The sequence below is a fragment of the Ornithorhynchus anatinus genome, chromosome 5, assembly GCF_004115215.2.
Source record: "Ornithorhynchus anatinus isolate Pmale09 chromosome 5, mOrnAna1.pri.v4, whole genome shotgun sequence".
In the NCBI taxonomy this organism is placed as follows: domain Eukaryota; kingdom Metazoa; phylum Chordata; class Mammalia; order Monotremata; family Ornithorhynchidae; genus Ornithorhynchus; species Ornithorhynchus anatinus.
In genome coordinates, this window is record NC_041732.1 from 41,878,213 (window position 1) to 41,903,892 (window position 25,680).

Below are 25,680 nucleotides of genomic sequence, written 5' to 3' on the forward strand. Positions count from 1 at the left end.
TTGTTACCTCATCTGTAAAATGGGGATCAAGACTGTGAACCCCATGTTGGGACATGGACATGGTATCTGTTAGATCCTGCATCGAGGAGAAGCATCAAAGTGTATTTAAGGTCAAATATATGGGGAGAATAGTCAGAAATTGAGAGAACCTGAATTTATGTATTTTGTGTTTATGGATTTTTGTGAAAGGAGGATTTCTTGGACTGTAACTGGGTATAATTGACATATATTTCAATAGAAGAAAAATGTATATGATTACATATTACTCAAAGTGAATTATTTTATGTACAGAAAAACATAAATGTCAAGTTGGGTCAGACTATTGGAAATGTCTTTTACTAATGGCCACAAAGGATGCTGGGATAACTGGTGTAATTGGTTTCCTTTGGGCTTCAATCCTAATGTTCCATCTAATGTTCAATAATCAATGGTACTTATGGATCGCTTGCTGTGTAAGGAGCACTGTACTAAGCACTTGGGTGAGGACAATATGGCAGTTCATAGGCACATTCCTTGCCCATAAGCTTACAGTTTAGAGGAAGAGATGGACACTAATGTAAACAAATTGTAGTTATGTACATAAGTGGTATGGGGCTGAGGGTAGGGTGAATAAAGGGTACAGATACAAGGGCAAAGGGATGCAAAAGCACCATGGCGTAGTGGATGAAGCACAGGCCTGGAAGTCTGAAGGACCTGGGTTCCAATTCCAGCTCTGTCAGTTGTCTGCTGTATGATCTTGGGCAAGTCACTTCACTTTTCTATACCTCAGTTTCCTCATCTGTAAAATGGAGATTGACTGGATGCCCGATGTGGGAGAAGGATTTGTTTGTATCCACCCCAACTTTTAGTACTGTGCCTGGCACATAATAAGCTCTTACCAAAGACCACAATTATTATTATTATTAATAATATTAAAAAGGAGAGGGAGTGGGGGAAGAGGGCTTAATTGGGGAATGCTTCTTGCAGGAGATGTGATCTTAATAATTCCTCTAATACCACATTATAGACCTACTGTCCTTGTAGCTGTTTAGGTTTTTTTGAGACTTCTAACAGCCCTAATTAATGTACAGCATTCTTGAATTGATGGGTACCTTTTACTTGCACAATTTCCTGGGGTAATCTTAGATTCATCGTTGAAATAAATCCTTTTGGGAGAAGAGATGGATGTATGCTAATGAATGTTGCCAAGCGCCACTTGGTCAGCAGTTTAGACCAAGAAGAGAAGACTGTAGGAAAGAATAATTTCTCTTGGATTTTGGTCAAGCTATTGGTGTTAACTTACTCAAGGTACTTAGGGGTCTTGGTGACATGGAGTCAACCCAGGCCTGTTAGCAGTGACGGAATGGTTGAAGGTGCCTTCACTAGCTTCTAACATCCCCCTTTCATTTATTCTGTCATTTAAATTTCTCTTAAAGTGTGGTTATGCATTTGCTTGAATTTTCAGTCTCCCAAATGATGCCCCTACATTAGAAATTAACAATCACATTTATACAAAATCATAATGTGCTTAGTATAGTCCTCTGCACACAGTAAGCACTAAATAAATACCACTGATTGGTCATAATGAAAGAAAATGTCTTTATTATTTTTGGCCAGATCTTGTATTCTTCACTTAGGGTGAAGGCTATATTTTGCTGTAGTCATGTAATTTAAATGTTGGTCAACTTAGCAACATTTAAAAGAAGCACATTATTTAAAGTACACTTATAAAAAAAAAATTCTGATCTTGGATTATTGTTTAAGGAATTGTCAGTAAGCATTCAGAGCTGAAAACAAGTTTAAAATGATGCCTAGTCCAGCTAAAGAAACGGGATGGAAACCACATAGGATCTCCTGTAATTTTCAACTTAATCATAGGTTGCCAATATAAGGAACCAAATTTAAGAATCAGTTTAGTCTTTCAGATAAACCCTGTCCGGAACCTAGAGTTCATAGGCACATCTCCTCTATTTGTGAAATGGAGAATGGAGACAGTTATTCAGATGATTCTCAACTTTTACCCACCTCCTCTAGGAATGTTTTCCCTGTTCATTCTTCAGTCTGACAGCATTATCCATACCATTCCTCCAGGCATAACTTGCTTCTCTAGTTAGAGAAGTGGCACGGTGTAGGGGGTGGAGCACAGCCCTGGGAGTCAGAAGGTCATGACTGGTTAACTTGTATCTAGCACAGTACATAGTAAGCATAGTAAGTGCTTAACAAGTACCGTAATCATTATTATTATAATTATTATTTATACTTACTGGTTCTTATATTTACATATTTTGCATGCTATTTATAGTGCTTTGTTTCATTTCCTAGACAACTCTAGACTGCAAGCTCATTAAGGGCAGGGGATGTGTCTGCTAATTATGTGCATTATACTCTCCCAAGCACTTAGCACAGTGTTCTGTACATAAATGCTCATTAAATAATAATAATAATGGCATATAAGTGCTTACTATGTGCCAAGCACTGTTCTAAGCGCTGATAATAATAATGATGGTATTTGTTAAGTGCTTACTATGTGCAAGGCACTGTACTAAGTGCTGGGAGGAATACAAGCAAATCAGGTTGGACATAGTCCCCCATCCCACGTGGGCTCACAGTCTGAATACCACTTCACAGATGAGGGACCTGAGGCCCAGAGAAGTAAAGTGACTTGCCCAAGGTCACACAGCAGACACATGGCAGAGTCGGAATTAGAACCCATGACCTTCTGACTCCCAGACCTGTGCTCTAGTCACTAGGCCATGCTGCTTCTCATAAATACCATTGATTGATTTTCCCCTGTTTCATACAAGTCTCTTGAATAATAATAATAATGATGGTATTTGTTAAGTGCTTACTATGTTCTAAGCGCTGGGCACTGTTGGTATTTGTTAAGCGCTTACTATGTGCCGAGCACTGTTCTAAGCGCTGGGGTAGACATAGGGGAATCAGGTTGTCCCACGTGGGGCTCACAGTCTTAATCCCCATTTTACAGATGAGGGAACTGAGGCACAGAGAAGTTAAGTGACTTGCCCACAGTCACACAGCTGACAAGTGGCAGAGCTGGGATTCGAACTCATGAGCCCTGACTCCAAAGCCCATGCTCTTTCCACTGAGCCACGCTGCACTGTTCTAAGTGCTTGAAGGTAGGGACTGTGAATACTATGAACATAAAATTTCTTATATGATGTTCTGGGCTCCAAGGTCCATGGGAGGCAGCATAACATAGTGGATAGAGCATGAGCCTGGAAGTCAGAAGGTCATGGGTTCCAATTCCAGCTCCTCCACCTGTCTGCCGTGTGACCTTGAGCAATTCACTTTACTCCTCTGTACCTCAGTTACCTCAAATGTAAAATGGGGATTGAACTTGTGAGCCCCAAGTGGGACAGGGACTGTGTCCAACCCAATTTGCTTGTATTTACCCTAGGGCTTAATACAGTGGCTGGCACATGGTGAGTACTTAACAAATCCCATAATTATTATATAACCAATATTTCCTTCTACTTCATACACAATAATGTCCTTTGCTGTGATGATGCACCTGCTGCCATTTTCACTTCTCCCACTTTGTGATGTGCTCTTTCTGAGCCTCTATTCTAAAAAGTCATCCTATTTCAGATTGCTACTTGCCTGACTCTGCTGCTGCCTCTTAACTATCCATGGCTTGTACCACATCATCTAAAATATTCCTTCAGTCTCTATGTAAAAACTTTCTTCTTCCCTGTTTATGGTTTTCTCATTTCAGTTCACCAAAGAACAGCTATTTGGGTTTCCTCTTTCATTAGATCGTCTCATATATCCCACACAAACGAGGGGTAGTAGGGGAATAATTGCCTTGATGGTGGTAGGAGAGCTCAGCAAATATTTATGGTCTTGACAGACTAGTTATAGAGAAGCAGCGTGGCTCAGTGGAAAGAGCCTGGGCTTGGGAGTCAGAGGTCATGGGTTCGAATCCCGGCTCTGCCACTTGGTAGCTGTGTGACTGTGGGCAAGTCATTTCACTTCTCTGTGTCACTTCACTTCTCTGTGCCTCAGTTACCTCATCTGTAAAATAGGGATTAAGACCGTGAGCCTCATGTGGGACCAACTGATCACCCTGAGAAGCAGCATGGCTCACTGGAAAGAGCACGGGCTTTGGAATCAGGGCTCATGAGTTCGAATCCCAGCTCTGCCACTTGTTGGCTGTGTGACTGTGGGCAAGTCACTTAACTTCTCTGTGCCCCAGTTCCCTCATCTGTAAAATAGGGATTAAGACTGTGAGCCCCACGTGGGACAACCTGATTCCCCTATGTCTATCCCAGCGCTTAGAACAGTGCTCGGCACATAGTAAGCGCTTAACAAATACCAACCAACAAACAAACAATACCCAAGCACTTAGAACAGTGCTCTGCACATAGTAAGTGCTTAACAAATACCAACATTATTATTATTATATTTTTTGTGGTATTTAAGTGCTTTCTACATGCCAGGCACTGTACTAAGTGCTGAGATAGGTACTAGCTCATTAGGTTGGACATAATTCACATCCCACATGGAGCTCACAGTCGTAGTCCCCATTGTACAGATGAGGTAACTGAGACACAAGGAAGTTAAGTGACTTACCCAAGGTCACACATCAACAAGTGGTGGAGTTGGGATTAGAACCCATTAGATTAGAGAAGCAGCGTGGCTAAGTGGAAAGAGCCCGGGCTTGGGAGTCAGAGGTCATGGGTTCGTATCCCAGCTCTGCCACTTCTCAGCTGTGTGACTGTGGGCAAGTCACTTCACTTCTCTGTGCCTCAGTTACCTCATCTGTAAAATGGGGATTAAGACTGTGAGCCCCATGTGGGACAACCTTATTCCCCTGTGTCTACCCCAGCACTTAGAACAGTGCTCTGCACATAGTAAGCGCTTAACAAATACCAACAAAACAAAAACCCAGGTCCTTTTGACTCCCAGGCCCATCCTCTATCCGCTTGGCCACACTGCTCTTCTATTTCAGATGAAAACATTTTTGGCCCTTTCACCCAGTGCCAGGCAAGGCTTGAACTAAGTGTTGAGTTAAATACAAGGTAATCAGGTCAGACACAGCCCTTGTCCCACATGGGGCTCACAGTTCGAAAGAGGGAGAACATGTCTTTAATCCCCATAGTCACAGGAGTGACTGAGCCACAGGCAAGTTAAGTGACTTGCCCAGGGTCATATAGCAGTTAGGTGGCCAAACTGGGATTAGAACCCAGGTCATCTGACTTCCAGGCCCATGCTCTTTCCACTAGACTTTGTTGCCTGCGTAAATTTCATGACCCTTGCGCTTTAGAGTGCTCACGTTGAAATACATTTTTCTTTGAGCAGAAAATGCAAACGCTGGGGATGACTGTGATTTATTCTAAGCAAACAGACTTATCTAAATTGTCCTGGCAAGAGGAAGCAACCAATATTTGTTGTCTTGAACAAATAAACAAAGAAGTAGACATTTACCAATACCCATTTCCTCTTTTGGAACCCTTTGCCTTTAAGTGCCAGCTACAAAGCTGGCAGTTAGATTCATTCATTCAGTAGTATTTATTGAGCGCGTACTATGTGCAGAGCACTGTACTAAGCGCTTGATGAAGCCTCTTTTGTCCAACCAGTCTTTACTCTTGGTTTCATGCAGGACCTGATACTTCGATTCCATAATTTTGGCATTTGAAACATTGGACAGTTTGATTTCCTCCCCAAATCTAACTTTAGTTCACTCATTCCCCCTCCCCCATCTCCCCTCATCTCCTGCCATGCCTCTCGTCACTCTCTCTCTCTCTTTCATTTCAATTGGGCATCTTTATGCTGCTTATTGGTGGTTTGTTTTTGTATATTCGGAGCCTGTATCTGGATGTTTAGTTGTGACATCCATTGAGATCCTCCAGGATTTTTGGTCAGTTGTTTATCTACTGTGAGTGATAATGAGCAACCGTGGATGTTACACTGGGATATGCCGAATAAGAAAGAAGTGAATTATAAAAATGTTTAAGGCAGTACATCTTTTTAATGGTCAATGATAGGAAATAAAAGGGTTGGGAAGTATAGGGAATTGAGTATAATGTTAGGTGACATTTTCCTTTTTTAAGCTATTATATAATTTTACTTTCCAACAACTGAAGTTTAAGCGCTCAGTTTTCCCCTGTGGCTGGCATATTTGCACTGTCATGAGGTATTTAACTCTGAGGTAAAAGAATTGGGCCCACAGGGCTAGTTAAAGAACCACTCAGTGGGTGCTCAGCTTACAGGCCAGAACCTCCGAGACAGAAACAAGTGGAATAATTGAAAACACACTTCAGTGCATGAAGTCCATTCTTTTTGGATGGCTTTAGGTAGTTGAAACACATAACTAAGGGAATGGAATTTTCTTCAGTTCATGAACTGCTGCATCCTGCAATTATTATTGGTGTGTTTTCTCCTGAAATCTGTTGGTTCAGTTAGATAGATCACCATATTAAGTTTCAAACTGAAGCAGGGTGGGAAATCAGTAACGCAAGTAGTGGAGGTAGATTTTTTTTTTTCCACCCTTTTGCTCCAAATTGAGTTATTCTTTGGAGAGAAGAGACTCGTGTGGAACCACCCATTTTGTTATTGGATTCTGGTACTTTGGGAACTGAATGGCTTGAAAGGTAAGGGAGATTTTCTGGAAGATTAGAGCAGTATTGGCAGTGACTTTTAGATCTTGGCAAATATCATGTTAACCACTTGACACAGGTCATTGTTGATTTTTCTGAAACTGTGGTGTGTGAATCAACACTTTCGTGCAGGTGACTTTTGTGGGGCTTCTGTTCCAAAAATCAAGGGTTTTTGGAGACACAAGGGCAGTGACTACCTTGAGAAAGTGCAACCGTTTTCAAGATTTACTCCTCAAAAGCTTATTGTGTGGGCAAGTTGATTTGCTAATAATCCCTGAAGTTGCTAGTCCTTAGTGCTGCAGAGGGAAAAGTAGTGCATTTAAAATGATGACAGAGGGACCTACAGAAAGAGGAAACAGATCTCAGTGTCAAGTATTTTGTAGGAAAAAATTACATAAACTAAAGATATAAAATGTTCAGGCTTTACAATACAATCTTTGTTTATCCAGCCCTTGCCTATCCAGAACTCTGGTTTATCTGGTTTGTTTTTGATATGGTGGGTTTTATTTCTTGAGTTTATTCAGGTTTTTTGTGTGCTTGAGTCTGGGTTATGTTCCAAAGTTAGTGGAAATTGCCTGCTACCAGTTTCACTGTTCTAACAAAATATATGAAATAAACCAATTGCTTGTATTAGAGTCCATTAAGATACCATTCTGGTGTATTGTTTTCTGAATATCTTAATAGTACCTATTTGCCAGTCAGATATATGAAGATGTTTGGACATTTTCTGTTCTAACACTTATTTCAGTATTTTAATTCTGCATTTCTTAGAATGCTTTCTCATTTTAAGATTATGCTGCAGAGTTACTTTGGCTTAAACGCCTCCCGTTTTCTCTTTGTTTAATAATACCATGAATTTGTATAACACTCTTATTTTCTGAAGTGTTTTCACATTATCTCAGTGTATCTTCACAACATCTGTATGAGGTAGAAGAAATAATTAGTAGTAAAAGTAACAATAGCATTTATTAAGTTCTAATTGTGTGCAGAGCACAGTACTAAGCACCGGGAAGCACAGGTGGGAATTAGGCAGAGTTCCTGGCTCTCAAGAGACCCCCAATCTAAGAATAAAAGTTGCAAGAAAGGACTGACAGACACATCGGGAATGATTGAAGAATAAAGTCCTAGGACAAATGCATAAAATAAACAAAATCAACAGTTTGCTGTGAATATAGGAGCAGAATTTCAGGCTTCTCATGGCTCACAGTCCAAGGCCCCAGTGATGGCTACCACAGCCACCGTTCTTCCCGAGGTTTTGTGGCAGTCTTGTGCTGCAGGTGCTCTTCTCTCTCCCATCACAGCGATGGCAGGCTAGATGGGATGGGTCTCTGCAGTGGTGCAGAGGAGATCCAGAGCTGGTTCCTGGGTAGGCAACGTGGCTGGCTGGCTGGGGGCGGGGGGGATGCTGAGAACACGTGGCAGTGGTTTTTAACCACAGACACAGAGAACGTAGGGAACAGGAGGCCTTCAGCGCGGGTGGAGAAAGTGGCAGATGGCCCGTGGGAGAGCTGGCACTAGAATTCAGGTCTCCTGACTATTGTCAGAGCCCCTTCCACTAGATCACCCTGCCTCCCCTACTCAACTGTTGAAGTATTCTGACTGACTACAGTAAAGACAATTTCATTTTTGCATTGCATAGTAGCAGATCTATTCATTGTAGATAATGACAAATCTTTGGTTTGTTAATAGAGTGTGAGAGATGACACTTTGAAATTTAAGCAGCTACATATCTACACATAAAAATGGGGGTATTTGTTAAGCACTTACTATGTGCAAAGCACTGTTCTAAGCACTGGGGGCATACAGGGTGATCAGATTGTCCCACATGGGGCTCACAGTTTAAATCCCCATTTTCCAGAGGAGGTAACTGAGGCACAGAGAAGTTAAGTGACTTGCCCAAAGTCACACTGCTGGCAAGCGGCAGATATGGGATTACAACCCATGACCTCTGACTCCCAAGCCCAGGCTCTTTCCATTGAGCCACACTACACATGATAACTAAAGATATTATGTTACATTGAACCTTGTCATCTTGTAACCATCTTTTGTTTTTCAGTACATATTGTAGTGGCCATTTGAAAAGTCTTGTATTAATGCACATTAACTATTTCCTTGAAAAACCATGCTTTAGTGCTTTTTACTTAATTTAGTATGCTGTACTTTGTTTAATTAAGAACATTAATGGGATTAAGTAGAACCGTACTACATATTGAGTTTTTAGATGACTCTGTGCGAACACACTGTTTTAAAAAGAGGATGTATCCTCATTTCCTTTTAATATATCTTCATTTCCTTGAGAGAATGTAGTAATAAAGAGCCTTGCCTGTTGGTAGCACAAAGCAAGAATGTCCACCCTATTAAGTAATTTAAGTGCCATCCTTCATCAACAAGTGGATAGGTAATGTAAGGAGATCAGGGCAAGGCTAATTTTCTCAGTTTTAAATTCTTTCTGCCTCATTTTTCATAAATTCTCTGTGGAGACACAGATATAAAATCCTTTACTTCACTAAACTGGACTTTCCTTTTGTGTTTGTATTCTGGGACCCACTGAGCAGTCTAATTTAGGAATATAACCTACTGACTGAACTGGACCCTTTAGAGTTTCAGGAAACCATGTACCTGTTACTTCTGTTTCCTTATTCTGCCTATAAGGTAATTAAGAAATAAGTTATTGAATAATTGAACAATAGGTTTGCGCAAAATGATTTTCAGAGTCCTCAGTAAGCCATCACTTTCCTGGTAACTCAGAACATTTCCTATTCCCCTCCCTCCTTCATTTTCTCCACCTTCCCTCTGCCCTTCCACAATTAATGTTGTATAGGTGGTTTAAAAGAAAGTTTTGAACCATAATGTTACTGCTCTCAGTGACTGGAGGTATCTTTGCCTTGTGTATAAATGCTTTAGTCCCTGGACTAGGGGAGCTGGGTAGGTAAGGCTTAAAAGAATGCCCATAATTTTCTCTATCTGTTGCCAAATTGTACATTCCAAGTGCTTAGTACAGTGCTCTGCACATAGTAAGCGCTCAATAAATACTTTTGAATGAATGAATAACCTTAATGCCACTGTTCTCAGTATTTTTGTCTTTTCTATGTGAAGTTAGTATTTACAGGGGGTCTGTGGTTGGGGGCACTTGTCCATTGAAGGAGACAAACCATAATTTCAGCAGGACTGGAGGAAGTGGGGGGCCTAGAGAGCAGCTTGCCCTAGTGGATAGGGTACAAGTCTGGGAGTCAAGTAGGACCTGGATTCTAGTCCTGACTCCACTACCTGTTTGCTGTGTGTCCCTAGATGAGATACTTCACTTGTCTATGCCTCAGTTCCCTCATCTGTGAAATGGGGATTAAGTCTGTGAGCCCCATGAGGGACAGGGATTGTGTCCAACCTGATTAGCTTGTGTCTATCCCAGCACTAAGTACAGTGCCTAGGACATAGTGATCAACAAATACCATTTTTTTAAAAAGGGGGGCTGTGGGAAGGGGTAGGAAAGGTGTTTTGGAGCAAGTCAGTTGACCCAGGCTCCCATGCATTTAGGCAGCCCTGGCTTTGACTCAGCCAGTCTTTTGTGCAAGTGTCCTCAAAACTTGTCTCAGTACCATCTTTTCCCTATCTGTGGCACAGCCCCTACTGCTTTAGATCCCACAAGGGGCCAACAAACAATCCCAGAGAGCAAATTCATGGTGAGGGTGGACAAATCAGTCCACCACAGCTTCGGTTCTCCCACTGTTGTTCGCCCCAGGTGTCTGGGACTACGAGTCCACTATGATACATTGCCCTGAAGTTTTGGATCTCACAGAAAATGTCTGTTGAAAAGATGTGCTTCTCTCCTGCCAACCCACCTTGACCCCACAATCCTTGTAAATGGAGAAGGAGGAGAAGAGGGAGAAGGAGAAAGAAGGCATTAGGAAGGCCACTGACTTTGATCATAAATTAGCAGAAAGGAATGATCATTTCTTTCTTAATTTTCTCTAGCCTTTTGTACTTTCCTAACAAGGAAATAGTTTTGATTAGATTAGTTATGTTGTGAAGTCAGGAAAACAGGAAGGGGTGGAATATCTTGGCCTGCAAAAACCCACAGATCATTTTTACAGTGGGTGTGTGTGCTCTAAATTACAACCTTTCTGACTCCAACAATTTGTGCCAGATTATCTCACCACCAATCACTAAGGCCGTGGTCAGTTGCTATCTGTCTAAAAGAAATTGGAACAAACTTCTCTCCTATTCACTATTTCTCTTTATGTTGAAAGAGACTAGCGTGAGAGAATTTTAATGCAATGAGATGCTGGTGCAACCACATATTCCTTGTAAAAATGTAGGTTTTAAATTGCTCAACATACATTTAGGGAGAGTTTCTTGACATCCAATTAGGGATTTGGGTAGGATAGTCATTCATCTGTTTTTCAGCTCATCTGTCCCCTGTGTGGTACAGACATGGCACGGGATACCTTTAGGTCTGATATTTTAATTTTAGTACCCCTGCCCTCCCTCTCTTTACTTTTTTGTTGTATTTGTTAAGCGCCTACTATATGCCAAGAACTGTACTAAGCACTGGGATAGATACCAGCTAATCAGATTGGACACAGTCCGTGTCCCACATGGGCTCACGGTCTTAATCCCCATTGTACAGATGAATGAACTGAGGCCCAGAGAAATGAAGTGACTTGCCCCAGGTCACACAGCAGACAAGTGCCAGAGCAAGGATCAGAACCCAGTTCCTCTGATTCCCAGGCTCATGCTCTATCCACTATGCCATTTTGCTTCCCTCTGCTTCTGCTCCTGCCATTGGGGTCTATGGCTCACAAGAGGTGCCCGTGTTCAGAGGGACATGGGAGGAAAATGGAGAGTGTTGAGCAGGTGATATACTTTATCAAGAATCAACTTTTGGTATGCTAAGGACATTATGCTAAGTAACCTATGTAACAGACCTAAAATCATTGACACATAACCTTTCTTGGCCAAGAATAGTAGCCAGACTATTTCTGTCTTTGTTCCTGGCTCTCTGGGGTTGTTAGAATGGCATTTACTGAGCACTCACTGTGTCCAGAGCAGTGTACTAAGAGTTTAGGAGAGTACACTATAACAATAACTAAATAGCAGTAAAAGAGTGCTCTGCGCATAGTAAGCGCTCAGTAAATACCAATGATTGATTGATAACGGGCAAATTTCCTGCCTATGACGAGCTTATAGTCTGTTTACCGACAGCACCATTGTGGGTTGATGACAATTATGCAATGTGATCATGGGGGCTAGGCCCTTTCCCTTGTGGTTCAGGTGTGCTAGCAGAATTGTCTCTGACATCAGAGAGGTGTTGAACATCCCAGCGGGCAGAGAATGTGTCTGTTAATTGTTATAGTTTACTCTCCCAAGTGCTTAATATAGTGCTTTGCACACAGTGAGTGCTCAGTAAATTCAGTTGAATGAATGAATGAAGATGCTCCATAAGGAATGCATGACTATAAAAGTATGCAGTCCAGGAGAGAGGAACTTTCCAGCTATACTCGGAGGAGAACAAAATCTCACCAACTGCAGCAGTGTTGCCTTTGAACTGGAAGATGCTTCTTATAGATATGCAATGAACAATTGACAATGAAAGGAGGGACCCAATCAATCAATTATATTTATTGAGCACTTGCTATGTGCTGAACACTGTACTAAGAGCTGGGGAGCACACAATGAAACAGAATTAGCAGATATATTCCCTGCCTATAATCAGCTTACAGTCTAGAGGAGCAAATAAATAATCTCGTTCTGGGCAGGAAATGTCTGCCACCTCTCTTGCATTGCACTTTCCTGAGGGCTTAGCACAGTGCTGTGCTCAAAGAAAGCACTAAATAAATACCACTGATCGATTGGGCATAGAGAAGGGGTGGGTGACTTTTAACTCTGCCTTGGCCACAAGCAAGCGGTTATTCACCCCTCACCAGCACTAACTTAGAGAAGGAGCGTGGCTCATTGTAAAGAGCCCAGGCTTGGGAGTCAAAGGTCATGGGTTCGAATCCCAACTCTGCCACTTGTCAGCTGTGTGACTGTGGGCAAGTCACTTAACTTCTCTGTGCCTCAGTTACCTCATCTGGAAAATGGGGATTAAGAACTGTGCGCCCCAATTGGGACAACCTGATTACCCTATATCTACCCCAGTGCTTAGAACAGTGCTCTGCACATAGTAAGTGCTTAATAAATACCAACTTTATTATTATTATTAACTTCTGAATGAATCATACCCACTTGTCAATCAGTGGTGTTTATTAAGCACTTTGTGCAGGGCACTACACTACACTGGGGAAAAAAAACCCTGTAGAGAAGTATTTGGAACATCAGCATTTTGTTGTCTTTTTCATTTTTTTTTGACAACTACAATTGCTCCATTAAGTAAATGTGATAACTTGGCACACTGACCTATCAAGTATATTGTGAAGGCCATCCCTTGCTCAAGTAGTGAATAGAATCACATATGAATTAGATACCCTATGTTTTCAAAACACTGGGAAAAAATATAAGCACATTCTTAGTTATACTCCCATGAGTTGGTCTCATAGGTGAGCATATTTTACTTAGTGTATATCTTGATATGTTGGTGTGCTGGTGACATTTCTCTCATCAGTTTAGTACATTGCTGCCACCTAATGGAGGTTGCTGTGCTCTATGCTTCTGTCTAGCTTGTAATAGGGCTAGGGAATCCAGTGTGACCTAACATCTTCATCAATCAGTCGTGTTTATTGAGCTCTTAGGGTTACAGATCCGTTATTTATTTGTATGAACGTCTGTATGCTCGTTGTGGGCAGAGAATGTGTCTACCAACTCTGTTATTTATACTCTCTCAACCACTTAGTACAATGCTCTGTACACAATAAAGTTGGCATTAGAGGAGTGAGTTTGCAGGTTGGGTTGTAGTAGGAGAGTGGCACCGTGAGCTCAGAGAGGGAAAGGTGATTTAGATCTGGGTCACATAAGTGTTTGGGAAAGTACAATACAACATATTAGATAGAGATAATAATGGTAGTATTGGTTAAGCACTATGTGCAAAGCACTGTTCTAAGCGCTGGGGGGATATAAGGTGATCAGGTTGTCCCATGTGTGGCTCACAGTTTTAATCCCCATTTTACAGATGAGGTAACTGAGGCACAGCGAAGTTAAGTGACTTGCCCAAAGTCACAGAGCTGGCAAGCGGCGGAGCCAGGATTAGAACCCATGACCTCTGACTCCCAAGCCCGGGCTTTTTCCACTGAGCCATGCTGCTTCTTAAGAGAGGTTCCCTGCCCACAGTGAGCTGACAGTCTACAGGACCCAGCCATGAAAGATAAGGAAGTATGCAAAATTCTGCCAGAATGCATCTTGTCTCTATGTTTTTTGGTTAGATTGAGCCAGCAGAATTAAAGAGTGGTCTTTCAAGAGGGTTCAGCCATCTGGATAGAGTATGACTTCTCGTCAGAAGCAACAATTGTGTGCAGATACAAAGCCTCCGGTTTACAGACTGTAAGCTCATTATGGACAGAGAACATTTGCACTAATTCTGTTGTATTGTACTCTCCCAAGCACTTAGTACAGTGCTCTGCACATAGTGCACAATAAATACCATTGATTTGATTGATGAGGTGAGTTCTACTAAAAAGTTTCCCTCAGCTCTGCGAGACCAGAACCCCTACATTATTTGGAGAACCAGATCCGCATGTTTCCTTTCATTTTCTTTGTATTCCCTTGCCTGAGCATACTTGATGATAGTGAGGATATAAAGCAGCGTGGCTCAGTGGAAAGAGCCCGGGCTTGGGAGTCAGAGGTCATGAGTTCGAATCCCAGCTTTGCCACTTGTCAGCTGTGTGACTGTGGGCAAGTCACTTAACTCCTCTGTGCCTCAGTTCCCTCATCTGTAAAATAGGGATTAACTGTGAGCCTCACGTGGGACAACCTGATTACCCTGTATCTACCCCAGCGCTTAGAACACTGCTCTGCACATAGTAAGTGCTTGACAAATGCCAACATTATTATAAAGCTATGACTTGTTTGGATTTGGTATCTTTAATCTATGCTCACAATGGTCTTATTTAATATATATGAAAGAAAACGTGTAAATGTTACCTAGTGATATACGCACATGGGTGACACAGCTTATCAATCAGGGTCGTGGAAATTATGGGTTTGCTTTTTGGGCAGGGGAGCCAAACCAACAGGATTTAATGGTGCAGAAGAAATCTTGTTTTTTATGAGTCTTTTGCTTTGTATCTGTATAAAGGAAATAACTGGGATAAAGTTTGCAAACTACAGGACGGTAGTTAGGAGGGTATTTCTTTGGGAGCTGGGAATAAGGTCATATAGACTGATAATAATAATAATTATAATATTAAGAGCTTACTATGTGCCAAGCACTGTTCTAAGCATTGGGTTAGATATAAGATAATCAGGTTGTCCCACGTGGGACTCACACTCTTAATCCCCATTTTACAGATGAGAGAACTGAGGCACAGAGAAGCTAAGTGACTTGCCCAAAGTCACCCAGCTGACAAGTGGCGGAGCCGGGATTAGAACCTCTGACTTCCAAGCCCGGGCCCTTTCCACTAAACCATGCTGATTGATGGAAGGGAGTGTTTATCTAGCCTTGGTGTTAGTAATTACACTCACGGAATGCAATAGAAATGTCCAGATTGACCTTTGGTAACATGAATTCTGGACCCAAAAGACAGCATAGACTGTAAACTCACCTCTGGACTGTAAACTCATTGTGGTCAGGGAATGCGTCTATCATTTCTGTTCATATTGTATTCTCCCAAGCTTAGTGTGCTTTGCACACAGTATGCGCTTAATAAATACCATTAATTGATAATATACTTGTGAAGGGGATGGATGAGCTACTTTCCTTAGAAGCTATTTCTTGTTTTCAGTAAGTTCAGAAGTGGTCATAATGCTGTTGGCACCCAGTAAAGAAATAACACAGATACAGAGTGAGAACAGTTTTCTTATTGAAAAGGACTCCGGACATGATGAGCGATAACCAGTAAATAACCAGTACAAAATAGTCTTTGGACTGTGTCTTATAGCATGCACACCCACATCCACACATGCGCGCATGTGCGCGCACATGCACACACACACGCACACACACACACACACACACGTGTGCGCGCAGGCGCAGGCCCTTCAATAAGGTTTCAGTTCTTTAGGGCCATTGGAATGTAAACGAGCTGCCTCCTTGACTTACAGTGAATTCCTGTGAGCCCAGGTACCACTGTGTCCAAGAGTGTCCCTGGCCAGCCAAATGGCTTCCTGCTTCCTTCATGTTCCCGGCATCCAGCCCCGACCTGTTTCCTTCATGTCTACCACCTCTGTCCAGTTAGTTGGTTAGTCAAACAGAGCAAGACAATTACTTGAAAATGATGTGGAACTGGTGTTCCCACTCTTGAGGGAGGGAAAGATTTGCTGCCCACTTCTGTGTGGCTTAGTGGATAGAGCATGCCCGGGAGTCAGAAGGACCTGGTTCCAATCCCAGCTGCGCCACATGTCCACTGGGTGACCATGGGCAAATCACTTCACTTCTCTGGGCCTCAATTACCACCTCTATAAAATGAGGATTAAGAGTGACAGCCCATGTGGGACAGGGACTGTGTCTGACCCAATTAGCTTGTTTCTGCCCCTGTGCTTAGAGCAATGCTTGGCACAGGTAAGTGCATAACAAATAACTATTATTTTATCATTATTGTTATGATAATCTCATCCCATTACATTTCATGTGTCCTTCTGGCCCAGGTGTGCTTCTATACTGAGGTGTCCCCAAACCCCAGAATGTAGCGCATTTTTCTGGCACCCTCTCTTGCTGACCTCTGTTCCAGAGCCATTGAGTTATCTTCCAAGTCCCTTTTCCCAGAGGCGCCCCTTACAAGTCAAGTGAAGTTAACTTCCAAAGGCCCTGAGGCCACACCCCCATCAATGCATCCTGAGGGAGGCGCTCCTCAGTCACTCACCATATTCATTCAGTAGTATTTATTGAGCGCTTACTATGTGCAGAGCTCTGTCCTAAGCACTTGGAATGTACAAATCGGCAACAGAGACAGTCCCTGCCCAATGATGGGCTTACAGTCTAATCGGGGGAGACAGACAGACAAAAACAATAGCAATAAATAGAATCAAGGGTATGTACATCTCATTAAAACAATAGCAATAAATAGTATCAAGGTGATGTACATCTAATTAACAAAATAAATAGGGTAATAAAAAATATATGCAATTGAGCGGACGAGCACAGTGCTGAGGGGAGGGGGAGAGGGGGAGGAGCAGAGGGAAAGGGGGGAAAAGAGGGCTTAGCTGAGGGGAGGTGAAGGGAGGGTAGAGGGGCAGCAGAGGGAAAAGGGGAAGCTCAGTCTGGGAAGGCCTCTTGGAGGAGGTGGGCTCTCAATAGGGCTTTGAAGAGGGGAAGAGCATTATTTTGGCAGAGGTGAGGAGGAGGACATTCCAGGACAGCGGGAGGACGTGGCCCAGGGGTCGACGGTGGGATAGGCGAGAACGGGAGACGGTGAGGAGGTGGGCGGCAGAGGAGCGGAGCGTGCAGGGTGGACAGTAGAAAGAGAGAAGGGAGGAGAGGTGGGGGGGGCAAGGTGATGGAGAGCCTTGAAGCCTAGAGTGAGAAGTTTTTGTTTCGTGTGGAGGTTGATAGGCAACCACTGGAGGTTTTTAAGAAGGGGAGTGACATGCCCAGAGCATTTCTACAAGAAGATGAGGCGGGCAGCGGAATGAAGAATAGACTGGAGCGGGTAGAGACAGGAGGAAGGAAGATCAGAGAGAAGGCTGACACAATAATCCAGCCGGGATAATGAGCTTACAGGAAGTCAGTAAGATGGTGAAAGGAACCAAAAAAGAAGTGATTTAAGATTCTGACCCAGGATGTTACAGAAAATGAATTTTATATAACAGTGGGGGAAAGGTTTGGAGGAGAGAGAAGTCCAGTCACAACAGTGGAAGCATGTAAATGAATGAAATTATTTTATTCTTAAATTTAGAAGGTATTAGGAAAGGAACACAGGGGAAAGGAACAAAAAAAGGGGTCACATCGCAGAAAATAATATGGAATAAGGCTGCTAAGGGAGTCAGGCAACAGATATCATCACCATATATATTTAGGTACACTTCAGGTAAGGTGTTTCAGTGAGAAGTGTACTGTGAAGATCCAAAGCCCATTTGAATGACCCCACCTTCATTTCTTTGCACATTAATTTATGCTGAAATGCTGTGCCTAAATATTTTTTCCCTCTGCCACGGGGTGGGGAAAATATTTATATTTTCCTGAAGTTTTAGTGATTAAGGGGACCTATGCATTATATTACACAAAAAATAGTGAGTGTGGAAGGAAGGCACAAGAAAAAGGGGGAAAATCTTACTTGAAAAATGAAGAGCATTCAGCTTGAGAGACAAACACTGCTGAATTTGTCAGAGAAAGAACTGAGGAGCCAGATCCCTGCTGGGAGGGTTCATTCAATATGCTTTATTGAAAACGCCACAGAGTGAGCTGCTGTTGTGTGATGGTAGTGCTAAATATATAGCACTCCTTGTATTCTAATTTGTGTTTGCATTGTGGCAGTGAAAACATGACCAAACGTCCAACAATAAACAATTTGTTGAAAAAGTGAGGTCATAGTAATGTGACCTCATAGGGGGTGAAAATCCCAGAAGTCACTGAACAATAGTTCAGTAAGCGCCTTGCTGGGGTACGGCAAGATAAGCGTGTTTATCTGGGGCATGGCTGAGTGTTGGAATTTGTGTTATTGCTGGTGAGTTTGCTCAGTCATAGAAGTGAAAAATGGACACCTCTACCATGTTGGTCAGGGGACTGTACTGAATAAAATCAAGAATCTTGGATAAAGGGGCAGTTGCAGGCCAGGAAGGATTGGAGACAAATTTTTACTCAGCAATGAAGCTTTTCTTCAAATAATTGTAGAGAAGAATGATTGAACCTAATATACCAAGGAGCTTCATCTGGAGGATGTCAAAGAGTTGGGTAAAGTAGTTGGGTAAGGGAGTAGGTGGGATAATGATGTTCAGACTTTGAAGAGTAAAAATGGGAGAGAGTATTTACTATCTAAAGGTAAATATACTTTGCCTTTTAGATATAGTAGATTGTACTTGAAATAAATTAGAGCAAAGAGCATAGAAATATTCACAGATATAATGAATTGACTACACACAGAACAAATTATAAGAGATTATATATACCTCATGCTACATTTGTTGGGGATTATCAGAGGTTGTCTAGGTAAAAGGAGAATCCTTTTTATCAAAGTATCTTCTATTTTAATATATTATGTACATACAAATGTGGTGGCATCTACTGGGCAAAGAGGACTTAATTCTGGGACATCCAAAGGGGACTTAATCCTGGGACATCATGTTTCCATCAGTATATTAATAATTTAATTCTGATGCATTTATTTCCTCTGTTCTCAGGTGAGCATATATGCTATTTTCAAGTCACTTTTACCTACCCATACTTTACTTCAAATGTTTTTATGTTTCAGCAAATAGCTTACTAGCTCAATCTGCAGCTACATTTGAACAGTCAATGCTTTGTAACCATTCATGCTTATTTTAATGGTCTGTTTCATGAATTTATTATTCTAAAGAAGTTCTACTTTCGTAGTTCATCTTTTTATGACAGCATATTTTGTCAAGTAAATTTCTGTGGAAAAAGTATGTGATGAAGGTATAAGTTGCGTGGACTAGTAGAGAAGCAGTGTGGTCTAGTGGATAGAGCATGAGCCTGAGAGTCAGAAGGATCTGGGTTTTACTTCTGGCTCCACCGCTTATCTGCTGTGTGACCTTGGGCAAGTCACTTAACTTCTCTATGCCTGTTACCTCATCTTTCAAATGGGGATTAAGACTGTGGGACAGGAACTATGGCCAACCTGATTTCCTTGTATCTGCCCCAGCGCTTAGAAAAGTATGGGGCACATAGTGAGTGCTTAACAAATACCATTTAAAAAAAATGTAAAGAACCAGAGAATTGTGGGCGGTAATTGTTGTGTTTGTTGGTAGGCCAACAATGATAATTGAACATGAGCACTGGGTGATCTTGGACTAGTCACTTAACTTCTCTGTGCCTCAGTTTCCTTATCTATAAAATGTAGATTGAATACCTATTCTTCTTCATTAGACTGTTAGTCCCACGATTATCTGGTATTCATTCTATCATATTCATTCATTCAATCATACTTATTAAGCGCTTACTGTGTGCAAAGCACTGTTCTAATACCCCAGCTCTTAATATGGGGCTTTGCATGCAGTAAGTGCTCAATAAATATTGTTGGTTGTTTGACACATAAACTGTGGTATTTGCACATAATCTGTGGTATTTGTTAAGCTCATGCTATGTGCCCGGCACTGTACTAAGCACTGGGATGGATACAAGCAAATTGGGTTGGACACAGTCCCTGTCCCACATGGGCTCATAGTCTTAATGCCCAATTTACAAATGAGGTAACTGAGGCACAGAGATGTAAAATGACTTGCCTAACATCACATAGAGTCAGGATTAGAACCCAGGTCCTCCTGACTCCCAGGCCCATGCTCTATCCACTAGGCCATGCTGCTTCTCCATGCTCCTTCACATAGTAAGCATTTAATAAATACCACTATTGTTATATTATTGTTATTATCAGGCTCATATTTCTTGTGAGACTGGGGTTGGCTCTTGCTAATATCCATGGTTAAGGACTAAACAAATAAACTTTTTGCACCCAGTGCACAGTAAAGGAAAAAGGGGTTAGAGCAATTGGACCAAGATCCAGTTTGTATGCTGTGCAAAAGCCTTGTTAAGCATGGCTGAAAGAGACATGTCCAAAGTCAGTGTATAAAGAATATGACAATTGGAAAGAATGCAAACATAGGAGCAAATGGGGATTCACCAGTCTGAGAATTAAAACTTAACCTATCAGTAAAGTGGCCTTCTACCATTTGCTGGGGGCCACACTTCCAGAGCACAGGATCTCCTAAGGCTTTGTTTGAGATAAGGGTGGAGTCACAGTTGCCAAATAATAATAATAATGGTATTTGTTAACCGCTTACTATGTGCCAAGCACTGTTCTAAGCACTGAGGTAGAAACAAGGTAATCAGGTTGTCCCACGTGGGGCTCACAGTCTTATTCCCCATTTTACAGATGAGATAACTGAGGCACAGAGAAGTTAAGTGACTTGCCCAAAGTCACACAGTTGATAAATGGCTGAGTTGGGATTAGAACCCGTGATCTCTGACTCCCCAGCCTGGGCTCTTTCCATTAAGCCATGCTGCTTCTTTCAGTTGTTATGTCTCTAGCCTATCTGAGTGTAGGAATTGGTTAAGCATACAAAAAGGAAAAACCTTGCCACATGGTCCAACGTCGGCAGGACCATTAGTTTATCAATCAGTCAGTCAGTTGGTGTTTTTTGAGTGCGTACTGTATGCAAAGCACTGTACTAAGTGCTAGGATGGTACAATACAACAGATTTGGTTGACAAGATCTCTGCCTTCAAGAATCTTACAGTCTACTGGGATTGTCAGAGAATACCAATCAGAGTTAAGAGCAGGCAGCAGAAATAATAATAATAATAATGTTGGTATTTGTTAAGCACTTACTATGTGCCGAGCACTGTTCTAAGCACTGGGGTAGACACAGGGGAATCAGGTTGTCCCACGTGGGGCTCACAGTCTTAATCCCCATTTTACAGATGAGGTAACTGAGGCACCGAGAAGTTAAGTGACTTGCCCAAAGTCACACAGCTGACAAGTGGCCGAGCTGGGATTCGAACCCATGGCCTCTGACTCCAAAGCCCGTGCTCTTTCCACTGAGCCATGAAGCTTCGGCTTCTGAGTTATCACTTCTAAAAACTTTGCTTTGCCCTAGTGTTGTGTGGAAGAGAAACTCCTCCTGAGTGGCCTCAATGGACTCTGGGAAATGTAGGCAACTGCTTAGTATTTTCTTCCCCTCAGTTCTCTTGCCAGACTCAATTAGAGTTTGAAAACTCACCACTCATACCCCAAATACTAACTATGACCCAGCTCAATAACATATCTTTAGGCACTTTATGTTCAACCGAGATTCTAGCATAGTAATGAGGAGCATGGGTTCTAATCCTGGCTCCGCCACCCTTCAGCTGTGTGACTTTGGGCAAGTCACTTAACTTCTAGGTGCCTCAGTTACCTCATCTGTAAAATGGGGATTAAGACTGTGAGCCTCAAGTGGGACAACCTGATTACTTTGTATCTACACCAGCACTTAGAACAGTGCTTGGCACATAGTAAGCACTTAACAAATACCAACATTATTATTATTAAATAGGTAGTGGTAATCCTTCCCAGTGTAAATGACATATTCAGAAAATGTTGAGACTTTTTTGACCACTAAACAGCATTGCAAAGCCTGTTTTGGGATTTCATATTTGCCCATAACTCCCTCCCCCATCTGATGGACCAACACTCTCCCTCTTGTCAAAGCCCTACTAAAATCATGTCTCCTCCAAGAAGCCTTCCCTGACTAGCCTCTCTTTTTCTCACCCTATTCACCCTCCCTTCTGTGGTGTTTATGCTCTTGGGTCCATATCCCTTCAGTAATTGTCTACTATTCCTGCTCAGCTCCATAGCGCTTATGTGCATATTCTTATATTCTCCTCTTTCCCCTGCCAGTAATTTATTTTAATGCCTATCTCCCCACTAGATTGTAAGCTCCTTGAGGTCAGGGATCATGTCAACCAACTCTCTTGTACTCTCAAGTGCTTTGTACAGTTCTCTGAATACAGTAAGCACTCAAAAGGTAACATTGGTTGATTTGAAAATAAATGTTTAGGTAACTACAACAAGTTCTTTTAGGGAATAGGGAATATTCATCCAAAAAGGAAACATATTTGGATTCAGTATAGTGTTGTATCAAAAATCCTGCTTCTTTGATTACAATGTAGTTTAATATCAAAAGAATCTGCTTCTTTGTGTTTGATTGTGTTAGATGTCAAAACAGAACATTTGAGTGAGTATTTTTTAACATGGGATTTTGCAAGAATGCAATCCTAGTGTTATAGAACTGAATATAAATGCAATACCAACCTTCTTTGGAAAATGATATGTGCCTCTAAGTTGAATGTACAGAATTACAGAAACCACCAATTTCATTTTTGCCAGTGAGAGATAAATTTTACAAGGTAATTATTTTTTTTTTAAAATCCTGTCTTTCCACTAACAGCAATGCTGGGGTAAAAAGCCATCTTTTGGAGACCAATGTTGAGATGGGTAGTACTGAATTCCTGGAGAAGGAGAGCACTGAAAACATCAGCAATGGTACCAGCAGTAACTTGGAAGCCGCCAGAAGACTGGCCAAGCGCCTCTATGAATTGGACCGGTTCCGGCGTTCTGACGTGGCAAAACACTTGGGCAAGAAGTACGTGGGATCTCGCTGCTTTAGACTACCTCCCACTTGAGTGTCTCGGTTAAAAAATGTAATTACCTTGAGTTTTTATTTGAATAACCAAATCTGTCTTCTTCCTTTTTTTTTATAGCAATGAGTTCAGCAAACTAGTGGCTGAAGAATATCTTAAGTTTTTTGATTTTACAGGAATGACGCTGGATCAGTCTCTCAGGTATGTGTTACATTTAAATATTTCCTTTTATTTCACATCTTAGTCCTAGAAAAACACCCCTGGAGATGAATGCATAGAAGCTAGGAATAGAGTAAATAGGTTCTAACATTTTTACAGCTTTATTTCACTTTGTTGCTTTGTAACTTTTGGTTTTATCAAAGAGAGAATCTTGATATCATGTTTGTATTTATGGAGTGTGCAGGACACTACTAAGCATTGAAATAATCAGGATTGAGTAAAACCTTTTAAACCTTTGTGTGGAGATACTGATACTAACTCTGGCTACTAAAAGTGGTTTCTGTATTTGCTAAATGGATTAATCTAGGGTATTTGGTTTAAGCTAGATAATTGGGTAGAATTGGATGGAGAAGCTTGAGGACACTCTGTGGTTGGGACAGGATAGCTGGTGAAATTGTGCATAGCCAACTGCAGGTAATAGTGATTTTTCTAATCATAGGTACACAGGAGCAAAATAAACACCTCAGTCTGTCACTTCTGAGTTTAACTCTTAAATGGAATAAAAGTTAAAAAAATGAAATTAACAAGTAGATGATGTGCAGTAAAATGAGCATGTCATTCTGCACGGATGTTACTCTCAAAGGGACTAGTTATAGATTTTATGAAACCCCCAAATGAATAAGAATGTTTTCACAGAAAAGATACCCTTTGACTGTTAAAAGGAATACCTAAGATTTCCCCCCATTTCCGACAAATCCTGACCCCAAACTGTATTCAGCTCTACATCTAATGGATTCTCCACAAGTGGTTTGTATTGAAAGTGTTTCCTCATTTTTCCGTTATGGACCGCATAGAGTGACTGTCAACTTCTTGTTCCTTCTTTCTTAGGATAATTCCTAAGTAACTATAGGGCATAAACTTTTAGTCAACTGGTTTTCCCTTGAAAAGATGGAATCTGTGTGTTGGACATTAGGTCCTTTTTCCTTATATGAAATGTATTATTAGTTTTATATTTACCATTTACAACTTCTAGAGATATACAGTATTTGACATTTCATTTTTCTAAAAACTTTATAGGTGTTTTTTTAAAGCATTTTCACTTATGGGAGAAACTCAGGAACGCGAGAGAGTTTTAATCCACTTCTCCAACAGATACTTTCAGTGTAACCCAAACACCATTTCTTCTCAAGGTAAATTTATATCTGCTTCTGGAAGACAAATTTCTGAATTACTTTCCTCCGCTCTGTGATAATGAAGTATTGTGGTTCATTTTTTCTGCTCATTATTCATACTATATTTCCAGTTTTGAGACTTTACGTATGAACCCATCCCACATTTGTTTAGAAAATTAGAAGTAAATCTCCATTTACCTATACATGCTGATTTTTGCAGCATTGCAGTTCCGTGTCCATTGCTTTTATTCAAGATGTGAAATCTTGCTCAATTTTTTTCTTGTCTTTCTTTAAAACTTGGCAATAGAGCCTAATAATGTTTTACTTTTAAGTGTTTTAAAGATAAATGTGGACATAAGTGTAAATGAGAAATCTCTTCTGGTGTTTCAGTGGAGTGGATTCAAACTTTAACTAAAAAAAAAAAAGCTGTTATCCTCTTCCTTAAGTGTAACCAGCCCAATCAATGGTATTATTATTATTGTCGATAATCATGGTATATGTTCATTCACTCGTATTTATTGAGCCCTTACTGTGTGCAGAGCATTGTACTATGCGCTTGGAAAGTACAGTTCAGCAACAAAGAGAGATAATCCCTGCCTACACCGGGTTTACAATCTAGAAGGGAGAGAGAGACATCAAAACAAGTAAACAGGCATTTGCTAAGTGCTTACTATATATGAAGCACTGTACTAAGACCTGGGTTAGATACCTCCCTGTTCCACAAGGGGCTCACAGTCTAAATTGGAGGGAGAAGGACTTTACAGATGAAGAAACTGAGGAACATAGAAGTTAAGTGACTTACCCAAGGCCACACAGCAGGCAAGTTTCAGATCTGGAATATGATCTAGACCTATGCTCTTTCCACTCGGGTATTCTCCTTCCCTGATACATTGAGTGCTTACTGTGTACAGAATAATGTACCAAGCACTTGGGGAAGTGCAATTCAATAGAGTTGCTAGACGTGCTACGCAGTGTGGTGACATTACAGTGGACACTTGTGGCTCTCTCCTAGGACTTGTGGGCCAGGATTCATCCCATTCATTCCCCTATCTCAGAGTGTGAGATGCACAGACATGAAATGTGTCCTCCCAATTGGCTGGTTAATCTTAGGTATGCCCCCACTCACCACCCCCTTACCTGTTGCTCATTTGGTAGCTGCTTTTATTGCCTGGCCCAAGCATTTTCCAATACAGACAACTGAAAGCAGTTGGCACTTCATTTGTAATTAATGATGGATAGAAAGTGATAAATGTGAGTTGGGAAACAGATGTTTGTGGGAAGGAAGAGATTATGGACTATTTCTAGTTTATTCTAAAAGTAAATACCCTACCCTTATAATTATGTTATTTATTACATTCTTAATATGGGATAAGTGC

The 25,680-nt window shown here is 41.4% G+C and overlaps 1 protein-coding gene across 5 annotated transcripts in view; it reads left to right on the forward strand.

Annotated features, from left to right (window-relative positions):
• The window catches only part of PSD3 (pleckstrin and Sec7 domain containing 3), a 418,976-nt gene that overhangs the window by 169,340 nt on the left and 223,956 nt on the right, over positions 1 to 25,680 (forward strand). For all 5 annotated transcript variants that reach the window (XM_029066223.2, XM_039912019.1, XM_029066224.1 and 2 more), the window contains 3 exons: positions 22,781 to 22,975; positions 23,094 to 23,174; positions 24,210 to 24,322. In XM_029066223.2, the coding sequence (XP_028922056.1) occupies positions 22,781 to 22,975; positions 23,094 to 23,174; positions 24,210 to 24,322 (389 nt within the window). The remainder of the gene's footprint in view (positions 1 to 22,780; positions 22,976 to 23,093; positions 23,175 to 24,209; positions 24,323 to 25,680) is intronic.